Source organism: Metarhizium album (assembly GCF_000804445.1).
Source record: "Metarhizium album ARSEF 1941 chromosome Unknown scaffold_2, whole genome shotgun sequence".
In the NCBI taxonomy this organism is placed as follows: Eukaryota; Fungi; Ascomycota; class Sordariomycetes; order Hypocreales; family Clavicipitaceae; genus Metarhizium; species Metarhizium album.
The window spans coordinates 1,505,751-1,520,857 of record NW_024467576.1 but is presented as its reverse complement, the minus strand read 5'-3'; the positions used below and the strand labels follow the sequence as shown (position 1 = coordinate 1,520,857).

General features: G+C 52.6%; 6 protein-coding genes across 6 annotated transcripts; 4 read left to right on the top strand and 2 right to left on the bottom strand.

Annotated features, from left to right (window-relative positions):
• Positions 1 to 1,919: 1,919 nt before the first annotated feature.
• MAM_01573 (uncharacterized protein) lies at positions 1,920 to 2,632 on the bottom strand (the record flags this gene model as incomplete). Its single annotated transcript, XM_040820372.1, has 4 exons — positions 1,920 to 2,279; positions 2,336 to 2,396; positions 2,454 to 2,558; positions 2,604 to 2,632. 4 exons carry the CDS (start codon positions 2,630 to 2,632, stop codon positions 1,920 to 1,922), a joined length of 555 nt encoding a protein of 184 aa, XP_040681860.1.
• A 2,078-nt stretch (positions 2,633 to 4,710) lies between these two features.
• Positions 4,711 to 6,043, top strand: MAM_01572 (uncharacterized protein; the record flags this gene model as incomplete). Its single annotated transcript, XM_040820371.1, has 4 exons — positions 4,711 to 4,918; positions 4,977 to 5,657; positions 5,715 to 5,810; positions 5,889 to 6,043. 4 exons carry the CDS (start codon positions 4,711 to 4,713, stop codon positions 6,041 to 6,043), a joined length of 1,140 nt encoding a protein of 379 aa, XP_040681859.1.
• Positions 6,044 to 6,466: 423 nt separating this feature from the next.
• MAM_01571 (nuclear export protein Noc3) lies at positions 6,467 to 8,467 on the bottom strand (the record flags this gene model as incomplete). Its single annotated transcript, XM_040820370.1, has 1 exon — positions 6,467 to 8,467. The coding sequence occupies one exon, from the start codon at positions 8,465 to 8,467 to the stop codon at positions 6,467 to 6,469; it is 2,001 nt and encodes a 666-aa protein (XP_040681858.1).
• Positions 8,468 to 8,766: 299 nt separating this feature from the next.
• Positions 8,767 to 10,005, top strand: MAM_01570 (Brix domain containing protein; the record flags this gene model as incomplete). The annotated part of the gene is made up of 1 exon (XM_040820369.1): positions 8,767 to 10,005. One exon carries the CDS (start codon positions 8,767 to 8,769, stop codon positions 10,003 to 10,005), a length of 1,239 nt encoding a protein of 412 aa, XP_040681857.1.
• A 506-nt stretch (positions 10,006 to 10,511) lies between these two features.
• MAM_01569 (dTDP-D-glucose 4,6-dehydratase) lies at positions 10,512 to 12,059 on the top strand (the record flags this gene model as incomplete). The annotated part of the gene is made up of 4 exons (XM_040820368.1): positions 10,512 to 10,641; positions 10,713 to 10,851; positions 10,904 to 11,439; positions 11,515 to 12,059. The coding sequence occupies 4 exons, from the start codon at positions 10,512 to 10,514 to the stop codon at positions 12,057 to 12,059; spliced, it is 1,350 nt and encodes a 449-aa protein (XP_040681856.1).
• A 1,045-nt stretch (positions 12,060 to 13,104) lies between these two features.
• MAM_01568 (uncharacterized protein) lies at positions 13,105 to 14,526 on the top strand (the record flags this gene model as incomplete). Its single annotated transcript, XM_040820367.1, has 2 exons — positions 13,105 to 13,466; positions 13,536 to 14,526. The coding sequence occupies 2 exons, from the start codon at positions 13,105 to 13,107 to the stop codon at positions 14,524 to 14,526; spliced, it is 1,353 nt and encodes a 450-aa protein (XP_040681855.1).
• Between the last annotated feature and the right edge of the window lie 581 nt (positions 14,527 to 15,107).

Below are 15,107 nucleotides of genomic sequence, written 5' to 3'. Positions count from 1 at the left end.
CTCTCGACTCCAAGGGCCAATAGGGGCCAGGGCTGACACGGTGATAAGGATTTTAAAAGTCTGGCAGTAAAGAGACAGCTGGTGAAAAATGCGTCTTGCGGAGGACGAGCGAAAGCCGTGAAGTGCGTGCAAAGCGAGCGCTCAAGTGGTGAGGTGCCTGGTGCCGAGTTGCTGAGTGTCAGGCCAAGTACGTACCGAGAGTACCCTGGAAACGTACCAACTGTACGGGGAGGTCGGTGTACCTGGAGGCGAGGACGGCCGTGGATTGGCCGGCGCGACGCGGTGCTCGTGCGGATTGTTGATGGTTACGGGGCGGCGACACTGGAAGTTCAAAAAAGTTGGAGGGGTAGCTCAAGCTGCCAAAGTGCCAAAGTGCGGGCAAGACGTATATGGGGACCTAGATCGGTATGTGGGCGCCCACTTAGGAGCAGGTCCAGGCACATGTACTCACCACCCGCACAGTCCCAGGCAATGGATGTGTCAAGGTGTCCACTACAAGTTGCCAAGGGGGTGCCGAGGGGTCATGTCGTCATGCCGTCATGGTGAGGCTAGTAGCTCCTCGACATGGACATGTCAAACCAACTACTCCGTACACACCGGGAGAAGGCACTTCCAGACACATTGTCTGCAACTCGAGAACGGCGATGCAAACACTCGCCACTTCATTACGTACAGTGCCAACTTGGCTACCGCCCACTATCTCTAAGCACTTGAGTACTTACTTGAGAAAACTTGAACAAAGCTCCACTGCAAGGCGTCCCAAAGTCTGCATGGCTCCTGGGCACGTACCGAGATGCACCCTGTACGGAGTATCCAAGCCAAAAAAGAAAGCAAGCTCATTACAATCACTCGCGCTTAATGAGGGACTTGGTATGCTCTTGGTTGCATAAGGCGCTTGCCCGAGCGTCACACGAGCGTCTCTTCACTACGAACAACCTAAGTCAGTACTTGGTACTTAAGTAGTAAGCTACTACGTGCGTCTGTTCGGTACCATTGCCCAAACCTCAGAAGTCGGTACTTTACGGGAGTTTATTCTTGTGTACTGAAGTACTTATGTTCGCGCGGGGTGGCTCGTCGCCAAGGCTCTTGAGTGAAGCAAGGGTCAAAATAGAATGCCACAAGTCTCCGTGGACTTGCACCCGGCTTGTATCATTTAAACAAGCTTATCAAGTTGTCATGGCTCACAAACAAAGGGCGCTTAGCCTGAGCCGGGTCCCGTCGCCGTTCAACGCTTGTCTTGTCTGGTTGAATTTAGTACAAAGTAAAGCATGGTACAGACTTGGCTTAGCGCTTAGGTGTCATCGATGGATCATCGACCGCCCTGAGCTGGCAGCAATCAATGGGCATTAATCGTGCCCGCCCCACTTTATGTGGTTCGGCTAGCAAAAGCCCTCACCACCAAAGGTGGTGCTCGACAGCAAGGCGGGCCGGACACCAAGGCGGGCCAATTTTCAACCTAATAACGCTATTAACCTCTTCGCCTATAATGTACACCCTTCTCGTCCCAAATTTCTAGTAGATCTAGTACAGAATCCAGACGCCATTTACGTGCCTTTTTAGCTGCTTCAAAAAACGTCCTCTTGGCGTGGTTGTGGCGCCTTTTGTCGGCATGCTCTTTATGCTTGCTGTTCGCCTGATGAACTCGAGAAAGGTCTTTGCAAAGGCGTGATTGGAAGGAGAAACGGCGAATGGTTGACGCGACAGGTATGCATTTGTTGGCGGTGACGGGAGGGGAGCCATATGAAGAGGTGCATTATCTGTTGACTGTTTTTCTAGACCGGGAAATAAAAATAGGACATGTATAGAAAACCAGATATTACAGCCCTTTTTAAAAAAAAAATCAAAAAAATCAAAGGTCGTCACTCATTCATTGGAAGCTTCAACGAAAAAAAAAACCCCGGATGTAATTACGCAGCTCATTAAAGATCCACCTGATCAATCGCCGGCCACCATTGAGACCAGGCCCCCTGCTCGTCGAGGTTATTGCTGACTTCCGCGAAAAGCTGGTTCAACAAGGTATTAGTGTCGAGCTCGTGCTCGTGCTCGTGCTCGTGCTCGTGCCCTTGAACCGGCCAAGTCGCCTGCGCCGAGGGCCGCTCCGCGCCCCGAATCTCCCGAGTATGCGCGTCGGATCTATCCACGACACGGAACTCGTGGACAGACTGGTGTAGAGTATCAAAGTCTGCTCGTGTGCGCCCCTGGTATCGTGTCCGGTCCTCGGTTGCTCGCTCGTAGAGCACGGATGCATGGTGTATCGTTTTGATCTTGCGCGTGCCGCCCTCTCAATGTTAGCGCAACGGTGGCCACGGTCGTGTCATGCTTGCGGGCGGCTTACCCATCCGTCGGCGATTTTCCAGACAAGTCGAAACTTTTCCAGGTACTTCGCTTTGTAACAACTAAATGCAAATGCATACCTGTCGCGTCAACCATTCGCCGTTTCTCCTTCCAATCACGCCTTTGCAAAGACCTTTCTCGAGTTCATCAGGCGAACAGCAAGCATAAAGAGCATGCCGACAAAAGGCGCCACAACCACGCCAAGAGGACGTTTTTTGAAGCAGCTAAAAAGGCACGTAAATGGCGTCTGGATTCTGTACTAGATCTACTAGAAATTTGGGACGAGAAGGGTGTACATTATAGGCGAAGAGGTTAATAGCGTTATTAGGTTGAAAATTGGCCCGCCTTGGTGTCCGGCCCGCCTTGCTGTCGAGCACCACCTTTGGTGGTGAGGGCTTTTGCTAGCCGAACCACATAAAGTGGGGCGGGCACGATTAGACGCCACAGTTGTCAACTCTGACCACTGCGAAAGTTTACTCCAGGCTGTACGGAGTTGCACCTACTTAAGTGTAACTCGCGCCTAAGCCCCCACCTTACCCTAAAGTTCTTACTTGAGTAATATTCTCAAGTACAGCCTCCTCTTGGCCATGGTCGACAAATGTCGTTCTGGATAATTGAGGGCTTGGCCATCATTACCAAGATGTTGTGGTCTCGCCGATGGAACATTTTGTGGTCATACCCTGTTGCATCACTGACCACCAGGCGCTCAAGTGGTCTTGGTGTTACAGAGGGAGCAAGTTATTGAACATTCCGTGTTAGATTTGCACTACTCCGTACGGAGTACATTCATTTCACATGGAGGTACCCATGTCGATTTGACCGTGCGCTGCCCCACCTCGATTTTTTTTCCCATTATAGGTCTAACTACGACATCAGAGCTGATAATGTTCACCCTCAGACCTCCCGGCTACACATGGGAAGATTTGTGATTATCTCCTGAGCCTGAACCTCCCTTGGTCGTTTGATCCGCTCGTCGTATACATTTTGGCGCACAGCATGACAACTCCAATTGCACCACCTGGTCGCAATCGCCTGGTTCATCATCTCGATACGCCCTTCTCAAAAGTATCATGGTATGGAATTCCCATCCTTCCTGAGCTACCATTTGATCTCATGAATATGAAAGGCCCGAAATCTCATCTGATGACCAAGACACCATCCTGGAGTTGCTTTGCAAGTAAGCAGGTTTATAACTCGCGATATCTTCTCCGCTGACTTCATTATCAGTCTTCTGAGTCCCATTGGCCAGCATAGAAGGACACATATAAAGCCCTCGAGAGGCAAAAGAGCGGCAAAGCGCCAAGCGGAATCGTTAAAAGAAAATCCCGCTGCTTCGGTTCCAAATATTGCCAGACCTCCAAAGCCTGTGCTATGTAATCATGTCGACATAGGATTCAACGCAATTACCAGGGGCCTCGAGTCAATCTCCAAGTCCAAGTCCACGGAAGACGTTGAACCGGGCATCTCAAGGAAACCATATTCTATGGTGTTCGTGAGTCGAGGCAATCAGTCTGCGGCTTTCAACTGCCACTTCCCAAGGATGGTTGCTACCTCGTCCCATAAGCTCGGCCTGCAGCACAATATCAAATTGATTGGTCTCTCTAAACCTTGCTCGGATAGGCTGAGCTCATCCTTAGGCGTCGTCAGGGTGTCTTGCCTTGCTATCGCCAGAGATGCCCCCGGAGCCGATGCTCTCTGGGCGTTTGTCCAAGAACACGTACCGACCATTGATGCTGAGTGGCTGGACGGCATCAACCCTCCACATTATCAACCGACTCAAATTAGCTCCGTCAAGACTGTGCTTGGTGCGAAAAAAACAAAACAAAACAAAACTCCCTAGGTAGCGGGTATTTTCCAATCCGAAAGGAGGAGCTAAGGTGGCAAGTGTGAGCCAGAACCATGACAGAGTGGATACTAGATTGAACGACGGCCATGAGTATCATTATACTAAACTTCACGTTAGCATACTGCTACATTCGGAGCGGTAAACAGTTACAGAATTTCCAGAACCAGCGTTAGCTCTCCGCAGCAACTTTTGTCCTTTCACTGATTGCGTCGAGTTCTTCTAATCTCCAGACAAGTGCCTATTCGAAGGAGTACCCGGTTATCGGAAACTGACTAACTCAGGAAGGTACTCGGAAGCTAAAAAAAGTTCAACTTGTGTCGTGAGTTATGCAGACAGCTAAGCAATACTTATGCAACGATCACCACTCGGACTTGGCAGGTGCCAGACAGCTGTCACGTTACACGCAACTGTCAAAACAAACGTCCACGCTTCGTGCTATTTCCTTTCCTCTTGCATCCCGCCTTGCTCGTCGATGTCGGCATTCCTGCTTTGAACAAAACATTTCGCCCTTCTTAATAAAAACGACAGAAATGGCCGCATTCAATGATCCCCAGAAATTGGCGGATGCCATCGCCCTCGCCGCGAGCTTCAAAACCGGGCAATTCAAGGAAAAGAGACATGGTAAATCCAGAGCACGAGCCGAAGCAATCGATTTTTCTGAGAGACATGGAGCGGAATCAATCACTGGCATGAAGCATCACGATCCTGCCAGGCACTCCCAGCTCGGGCGTGTCGCAGGTATGTATAACAAGCCAATTGTCGTTGCTTGACTTTCTTGATATTAACCAATGACCAGAAAGAAGTAGACAATATGATGCTACCGGATTTGTTCAGCCTTCTCAAAGGAAGTATAGTAGCGATGCTCTGGACAAAGGTTGGAAAATCGGACAACTTAGGGCTGAAGATGCAGTAATAGGGAAAGCCGTATTCGACTTTCTTAACCGAAGCGACATGGCACTGACACCAGCTGCGACGCCTCAGCCTTTAACCAGAACTCCAGCGACTTCGCAAATGACTGCGAATTTTACTGGTCCCAGATCACCAGTATTAGATAGTGATAGTACACCGTTGACACCCGAGAGTATGATTCAGGGGCCGCGTGACAAGAATAATAGCAGTCCAGCAGACACGTCTCAAATGCCTGCTGATGAGCAAGAGGCTGACCAGCTTGCCGTATTACTCAGCTCTTTCTCCTTCAAGGAAAGAAGTTCGACAGGAAATGGTCCGGGGCATATCATGGATAGATTTTTGGAGCTGTTAGCTAAAAACGTTGAGGTGTCCGAACACTTTGGCCTTGATAAGCAGTCGTGTGTCAAGAATGATTACACTACGACTCGCAGCGATGCCGAACATGATGAGAAAAAGGAAGCCGCGGAAACCACTGCTGCCTATCAATGTCACCAGTCAAATATGGCGGACCAACCTGACTTCTTCAACACAAATACGGTGCCAGCTACAACGAAGAGCAAGCAACTCTGTCCGAAGGCAGCTGTGTTCACACCGACTGGGGCAGAGTCTGCTAACGATGGCATAGGCAGTCCTCCATCGAAAGGAGCCGTGGTATTGGATGACGACCAGTATCAGGAAGAAAAGCTGCCCTTTACCGGTCAGTTCAATTCACCCTCTGATGGTACGCCATGTGGACACTGGCCAGCGACCGAGAAAGCAACGCATGCGCTTCCTTTGACTCATACAATTTGGCTCCCAGTTCAATTTCCAATGCCCAATACGTACTGCGAATCAACCGCAGCAACGTGTGAAACGCAGTTTGCAGCTCCAACCTTGGACAGCCGCCAACCACAGCCAATGCAAGGTCTTTCAGCCTCGAGGTGGGCACACCAGCCGTCAAAGAAGTCTGGGTGATGGAGCAGGACGAGTATTGCGACAGCATCCAAATTCATTGCGTATTTATAAGTTTGATTTGGCGGACGTTTGACAAACCAAGTTGTGGTGAAAAAATCGCGGGCATGCACTTGCGGAATAAGGAATACACTCGGAAGAATTCGCCGTCGAATGGAGAGACCTCCTTTGACGGTAGAATGAATGCCTTTCAGGTACAAGACATTTTGCCCTGACTGCTCGGTTTGGTGTTAGCTATGTGTTACGTGTATGCAACGTCACGGAAATATAATAGGCGGCAAAATAAAAGGAAGTCTGTTTACGTCTCAAAATGTTATGAATTGCAAAGAGGAGCATTGGCAACTTGATGTCTTTTACATCAGGCTCTTGGGCGTTATTGAGGTGTTGCTTTCGACGTCGACAAAGTATTTTTAAAAATAACAGTATTCATCTTGACATGCCATTTTCCAACACCTTGACGCCTTCTCTAACCTTTGGCGAAAAATGCTTTCTTAGTAACTCCCCTTCCCACACAGTGGTTGCAAAAGGGTTGCTTCCCTCTACCGAATCACTCAACGCATTATATTGACCATTACCCTTGCGCTCCTCAGTATTCCACAAGCTGTTAATTTTCTTGCCATGTGTGTGCGCGACGTCGTTGAGCAAGGCGAGGATTGCCTGCGACGATTTCTCTGGAAGTTGCAGTGCGGCGGTCATAAGCTGCTTTGTAAACGCGGCAAGGCGCAAAGGGGGAACTTGACGAATGTTGTAATTAGGGAGAAGAATGCCCGTCAGGGAGCGGAGAAGCAGCACCGTGGTGGTTTGGACGTTGATCTTGGACGCGGCAGAGGATGCCGACAGACGGGCATTTTCGAGACAGGGTTGTACCGACAGAGGAAGCAAAGAGCGGAACAAGTGTGTCGTAAAAAATGACAGGTCAAGATGTAGGTCGTTTCGCGAATTATGGGCATCCTGGCCTGCTAACAGGGCATACGCGGTGACGGTACACAGCAGGGCCTCGCGGCTCAGGTTCCGTACCGTATCTTCACCCTCTTCCACTTCGGCGGCTTCCTTGTCCGCGGGACCCTGCTCGGCGTCCTCGTCGCTGTGGCGGATAAGGTCCTTGAGCGCCTCTAACAAATCGCCAAAGAAGTCTTGGTTTATCAGGTGCGAGTATTTGGCGAGGCCTTCGAGCACCGCGCCCATCAGATGCGGCGACCGCTGCTTCAGGATGCGGAAGTATGTGGCGAAGACGAGCTTCAGTGTTTCGGATTGCATTCGCTCTCGTTCCTCGTGGCTGACGAGCGCGTCGGCCAAGGACATGTCCTTGTCCAGGGACTTTTGCTCCTTCATCGCCTTCCGTAGCCTCTTTGTGCGGAATTCGCGCTTCTTTTTGGACTTTGATGTTCGCTGTTGCTCCGCGGTGTCTTGGGACGCCTTGCCGGAAAACTCGGAGAGCAGACGCAGATGGAGGAATAGGTTGAGTACGCTTTCGTGGACGGCGAATTCTTTGGCCCTTATCATTTTTGCGATGAGAGATACGGCATCGAAGGAGGCGCGGCCTTCTTCGTCATCGCGGAACAGAGTTTCCAGGGATTGGAGTACCTTGGCGGTGTCCTGGTCGATTTTTCTTCGGCCGAGTTTGCCGACGAGAATGGCGAGGATGTCGGAGCGGAAGTTGAAATGCGGTACGGACGTGATGAGGGAACATGCACATGTGACGGCGACGCTGGAGAGGCTCTGTCCGCCACGGACCGGGGTTGTTTCTGATCTGGCGCAGTGGGCGAGTTCTTTGACGTACGCCTGGTAGCCTGCCACGAGGGACTGCTCGAACTGCCGTGTGTTGCGGACCTCTTTTGACAGCTTCTCTTTGCGTGCCTCTTCGGATTGGGGCCGTATCCTGTATCCTGGGATGATGTCCTTGTATACCGTCATCTGCGTCATGAGCGCCAGCATGCGAATCACGGGGATTTTGGACTGGCTGATGTTGGCGAGCGTTTTCAAGTCGGCGATGTTTTCTTCGGGGTTTTCATTGAGCGCCATGGCTGCCTTGGCTAATTCCTCTTGTGCTTCCAGGATTTTCTGGGCCTCTGGGACTTCTGCTGCTTCCTCCGACTCCACTGCTTCTTCGCTCCCCGACTCAATTTCATCATCGCGACCCTCGAGCCATTCGGCATCACTCTTGATGGAGGCCGCATCATCGTCTGGATCTAGGTCCTTGAGAAGTTCTAATCGACCGTCTTGTGACTTGATGGGGAGTCTTGAATTTTCTCTCTCATTTTTCTTGCCTTTCCGTGGTCGAGACTCGTAGTCTTGCTCGAGATTCCAGTTGGATGCATTTTTGAAGAAGTCCTTCTGGGCCCGTTTCGAAGTTACGGGAGCGTGTGGTCCATCGTCTGAGGAGGAGGGGTGAGTTATCTTTCTCTTCTTGCTGCCATTGACAACCATCTTAGGCCGATACCGCGTTGCGCAGGGCCACAATCAAGACGGTATGCAATTATTGTGTTTCTTAGCGGGCTGGATGAAGTTCTTGCGGAAGCTCCAGTACCAGTACCGCGACCCAGGAAGGCTTGGCCGCCTCCAATCAGATGCGGCGGTTGACCCTCACCGCCAAAATTTTTGTAGTTTTGTGCCGGACTTTTCTCCTCCCTCCGTGCCCCTCCACGCGGAAAATTCCCAGCCCAGCCATTTTGCTTGCTTGTTGAATCTGCAATTATATCATCAGCGCGAACAAATTTACCCGCACGATGGGGTTCACAAAGCCCCCTGTGCAGGCGCTGAAAGCTGCCAACAAATTAAAACGCCAAGCGCTCTTTATCCAGCACAAAACGGCGTCCGGCAAAGAGCGGAGGGAAGCTCGACATCGCCGGAGAAAGGAAGAGAACAGAGAGCCCGAACTCAGGGCTGCCCGATTGGCCAAGAACAAGACCTTGACATTAGATCAGAAGCGAGTATGGGATGATGGAGATGACGACAGCCTTGGCGCTCAGGTCGACTTGGAAAAGTTGAGGCGGAGGCAAATGGAGGAAGCTGAAGCTGACGCACAGGTGGCGCTTGAAACGGGGATGAAGGACGAGGACAACGGGGACAGCGACAGTATGTTAGAGTCTGATGACGATGAAGATGACGAAGCGAGACAGGCTGCGCGTGAGAAGCAACGAGAGAAACGCGCAAAACGAGACAACAGCATAGCGCCATCCACCACCAGCACAAACCTCGACTTGACACCGTCGTCACTGGCGCTGAAATTCCCGACTTTATTCAGCGATATTCCTGCACCAGACCCCAAAATCCTCGTCACGACCTCTCTCAATTCCACCATTCATTACGAAGCCCAGCTTCTAGGCGCACTGTTCCCGAACAGTACTTATATCCCCCGATCCTCGCATCGCTATGGGCACAAGTATTCACTGCGAGAAATTTGCAAGTTTGCCACAAACAGGGACTACACTGCTGTTCTTCTCGTCAAGGAAGACTTGAAGAAGCCCACTGGGCTGTCGGTTGTCCATCTCCCGTCTGGGCCGACGTTTCATTTCTCCATATCAAATTGGATTGAAGGCAGGAAACTTCCTGGTCATGGCAACCCGACCAACCACTATCCCGAACTGCTTCTCAACAATTTCAAGACACCGCTTGGTCTTCTCACGGCCAAGCTCTTCCAGGCGCTCTTCCCCCCCAGGCCCGAATTCCAGGGTCGTCAGGTGGTCACTCTCCACAACCAGCGCGACTACATTTTTGTCCGGCGACATCGATACGTGTTCCGTGAGAAACGGGCCACGGAGAAGAGCATAGTGGGCACGGTTGGAAAGGAGATGAAGGGTGTGGAGGGGATTCGCGCAGGCTTGCAGGAACTCGGACCGCGATTTACGCTGAAGCTGAGAAGAGTTGACAAGGGCATTGGCCGGGCCGGCAGCGAGGGCGAGGATCCGAGCCAGTGGGAGTGGAAAGCGAAGATGGAGAAGGATCGCAAGCGCTTCAACTTGTAGCGTGGAAATAGTCACGGGCAAATAGCATCTCCCAGCGGTTCGATAGGAGAAAAGTCGGGTCGTGTGACGTGTCGATGTTGAGACAAAATTCGCACACCAACGAGTGAAGTCACTCGATGTTATCGGGGATGGCTGTCCCGAATCCCGGGCAGATTAGTTATTTCGTTACGTTGGTGAAGTGCCCCGGAGGCCGCCACGCGTTTGGAAAGTCCCTGGTAACTTGATTTAATGTTCAGGCACCACCGCCCACCCGAATGTCGGCACGGACTGCCAAGCGTCGGCGTCCCAAGCAATCGCCAATTTTCCAATAAAGCCGTGCACTCGACCGACGACGAGGGGCCCCGCCTGAGCAGTCTTCCACGAGCTCGCAAGTCCGCAATTGTCTGTTGAGTCTTCTCCCATCCTCGAGTGCTCCACGCCCTCCAGTCTCATTGGTCTCTTGAGTCTTGTCATACCACTACTCCGTACATGCATGGTCATTGGTGAGGTCGGCCGCGCCTTCCATCATGGCACGACAACTCCTGAAGAGCCTGCGGCACCTGCCCCAGCCACAAAGGCAGGACAGAGCGGCATCTTCGTCATCTTTGTCCTCCCCACCGGACGTCGATGCACCAGTTGTTTCCAATGGTGGGAACAGTGAGTTGCCGTCTTTGTCGACTCGATGCGCGCACGGATCTGAAGTCGCTGACCGTGATGTACCGCCGCAGGTGGTGTGGCCAACGGGACGCGTAGGTGCCTGCAAGACCTCGACGTGTGGAAGCGGGCGCCGACACTTCATGGCACTACGAAGTTTGAACCTCGGCCAGATGTCAAGAACGTCATGGTGACGGGAGGCGCAGGCTTCATGTAAGTGCCGAACATGACTTCCCGCGCTTAGACTAATCGATTCATGTCGCAGAGCTTCTTGGGTCGTCCGTCACCTGACGCTCACGTATCCAGAGGCGTACAACATAGTCTCATTTGACAAGCTGGACTATTGCTCGTCCCTCAACAATACCCGCGTGTTGGACGACAAGCGCAACTTCACATTTTATCATGGGGACCTCACCAATCCAACCGAGGTCTTGGACTGCATGGAGCGGTACCGGATTGACACGGTCATGCACTTCGCTGCGCAGTCTCACGTAGATTTAAGCTTTGGCAACTCGTACGGCTTCACTCATGCAAATGTCTACGGGACGCACGTACTGCTAGAGGGTGCCAAGAAAGCCGAGATCAAGCGCTTCATACACGTTTCTACCGACGAGGTGTATGGTGAAGTCAAGGAGGATGACGACGACCTGGTCGAGTCGAGTATTCTCTCGCCGACCAACCCTTACGCAGCGAGCAAGGCGGCAGCCGAGATGCTTGTTCAGTCCTACCACAAGAGCTTCAAGCTACCCACGATAATCGTTCGAAGTAACAATGTGTACGGACCACATCAGTACCCCGAAAGTAAGTTCAGTAGTCAGAAGTTATGCTCGCGTCTTGGCCCTTGCCGGAAAGTCTGCTGATTCTCTACATCTACAGAAATCATTGCCAAGTTCACTTGTCTTCTCAGCCGAGGCCAGCCCGTTGTATTGCATGGCGACGGCAGCCCAACAAGGCGATATCTTTACGCCGGCGATGCCGCAGACGCATTTGACACCATCCTACACAAGGGCCACATTGGCCACATTTACAACGTGGGCTCCTCTGATGAAATCTCAAACCTGCATCTCTGTTCTAGACTACTAGACACAATGGGCATAGACCATTCAGCGCCAGAGCAGCTCCGCAAATGGATCAAGTATACCCACGACAGGCCTTTCAATGACCGGCGATATGCGGTAGACGGCACGAAATTACGCATGCTCGGATGGAGCCAAAACACAAGTCTCGAAAAGGGCTTAGAAACAACAGTAGACTGGTACCTCAAATATGGAGAGTCGTGGTGGGGGGACATTAGCCATGTGCTCACGCCGTTTCCAGTGGTCAGCAAAGGGGAAGTTGTGCCGGATTTCGAGCATCTGGCGAAGGACGACCCCGTGCAACCAGGCGATGAGTGTCTTGTCAATGGCCAGAATGAGGCGTAGAAGTTCTGAGACAGGGCCTGTTCTATACATAAAGCAGAGAGGGTGGATGGCAGACGACAAAGACATGAATGACGTGATCAGGATGGACCAGACGAAGACTATTTCTGGAATGTAGACTTGACGTGGCAATGCGAAAACGCGATAGAAACAGGTTTCATCATCTCTTTGCCGTTTTGGTCACTCTTCTCCCTTCCCTTTTCTATGAACGGTGCAGGGTGTGTATATCCGGGGCTGCTATCAGAGACTTGGCTGATGGGTCAATAAACGGCGTTGAACGGTGAACAGTAGCCGGGGCAGCTTTGGGCATGGATGATTCGATGATTCGGCAGGGACATTAGGGGCATATAATACTTCAAAAAATAAGGTCATGTTGATGGCATCTCGAGTCCTGTTTTCGGGAGGCCTCTAGGCTCCGGTTACAAGCCCGCGACATGGGTGCCGTTCATCATGGGGAATGGAAGGCCGAGGCTATATCAACGGGCCATGAAGAAAGCTTGAGCGGTTCACGTAGCATCCGCGAGCCATTTGAGTTGACTGTTTGACTTCTCGTCCAGTCAGTCACCGCTCAAATCAAGTACGCAGTGGCACACACCACACACCAACGCTCCGCTCCGCTCAGCTCAGCTCAGCTCTCCCGCGACTGGTGCCGAAGGGTCCACGCCGTTTTCGGTGCTCCAAATTCCAGACCCAGCCAGCCAGCCAGCCAACGCAAAGTCGGGTCGCCGTCTTCTCATCCATTGTCCATTCGACGTTGCTCGCCTTGGATGATAATAAGTGTTGGAGGGACCCCTGCAGCGATCCATGCCAACGGTCCCTGGTCCCTGCATTGCGACTTGGCACTTGCATGTATCGTCTCGTCCGTCGCCCGCCAACACCAACTCGGTCTGCAACTTGCGCTCTCTGCCTCGTTGCAAGCCCACGGCATTAAGCTTCCTTGGCACCCGAGGACCATCCATCTACAGTATCATGCCGTTTGTCAGGCACCGGTACTGGCACGAGATCGTAGCGGCCTGCGCAACCCATTGAAGGTCAGCCAGGATAGAGAATGGTCAACCAACGACGTCTTTCGAGGTCGCCCTCTTGCACTGAACCCGCCGCCGCCAATCCTTCGCAGGTGCCGGTCGGAGCCATCGACAAGGCTGCGGAAGTTGGCATCTCTGACGGGGCTCAACCGCCAAACGACGGAGCTGCGAGCGATGGGGCCCAGGCCGCCGTGAGCAGCTCTACGCCAAATGATGACGATGCGTCCCCACGCCACGTGGGCGCCGACGCGGGAGATGAGGCCTCGGATTATGGCTGTGAAGCTATGTCACTCTACCCGGGACGGACTTACCAGCGACGTCCAAGCACCAACTCGACGACAGCATTCATCTTCCACGGCCATCATGGACAGCCATACTCGGATAGGTGAGTCACGCTCCTCCTCCTCCGTCTTCATGCTCCTCCGTCGGCTAATATGCATGCTGCTTTTTTCAGGACCGCGTCCACACGGTCTCTGTGGGCACGCGAGCTTGACTATCGAGAAATCGGAGGCCGTCGCTACTGCAAAGAATACTTCATGCCCAACGACGAGGTCGAGCAGCTGCGCCTGACTATACAACACCAAGTGCTTATGCATGCGTTCGACGGCGAGCTCACACTTGTTCCCGTGAGCGACCCCACGCACGTCTTGGATGTCGGAACAGGAACGGGCGAATGGGCCATTCGATTCGCCGAACTGCATCCCGATTGCGAAGTCGTGGGAACCGACATATCCGCCATACAAGAGACCCAAGGGGTTCCGATGAACGTCTTCTTCGAAATCGAAGACGCCGAAGAGTGGGACAGACCTCTGGACCACTATGACCTGGTGCACCTGCGAGGTCTGGAGGGAGCCTTTCGCGACTGGAGATGCATTTACGAGGATGTATTTGATTCACTGAAGCCTGGCGGCTGGATTGAAGTGACAGACTACGACAGCAAGGACGGATCTATCCAGTTCTTTTCCGGCTTCTCCTCGGAGTCGCCCATTTTCGGCATGATGAACGATGTCTTCGCCGGAGCCGAAAAGTCGGGCCGAAAACGAGGCATGTCTCATCTGGACCGGCAATATCTGCTCGAGGCGGGCTTCGTCGACATTCGCGTGTCTGAACATGTTCTCCGCATGAACCTGCAGGAAGACACCGTGGGTAAACTCTGGCTCATGTGCTGGCTGGATGGCATCGAGGCCTACTGCCTGCGCACACTCACAGAGCAGATGGGATGGGACGCTGACGTTGTCAAGACGGCGTGCCGCGAGACGGCTCGAGAGATCGCCAGTCGCGCGCAAGACTCGGAATCCTGCAAGACCATGGTGCTGAACATGCGCACTGTTTCGGCGAGAAAGCCCTCCAGGGACGAATCTCCTGCGCCGGCCCGCTCCTCGGACGAGAGTACTACAGTGGATGGAGGAAAAAGTGACTCGTCATCAGAAACACACGATTTATGAGATTGAGGCTGCGAGAAGACTCGAAGGATACATGGCCATGGGCAGGGGCTACGGTTACGGGGACACACGGGCTGTTGCGACTCTCAAGGGGGGCGGGCCCCATTGGTTTTTTGCAGCGGCGATGAAGGCTCAGGAGTAGTTCGATACCAGCCAGAGCACTGGTAGGGAAATGATAGGAAGGCGTCGAGTGTACCAAATTCGGCTACGGTCTGCCTTGCCTTGCAGACACACTCATGTCGAGTCTCTGAATTGGCCATATGGAAACCGACTCGTGGTTCTAGAGCGTGACGTGCTCCGGTGGAACTGCCGCAAGCTGGAGGTGAGCGGGCTGTAACCCCGAAAGTTCCTCCTAGGTGTCTAGATACGTGCAGATGTGGAGACGAGGCACTTGGAGGCAGGCTCAAGTTCCACAGCTCAAGTACTGGATACCACGCAGGTACTCCGTAGGTACTAGAGACTAAGTACCCAGGTACTTGAGTACTTAAAGATAAGGTGCGTGTCTGGTGGGGAGCTGCTCCAACCACCAGTTGATCATCATCACCAACGTCCTACACGCCCAGCGTCGTTCGACTTTTACTTGG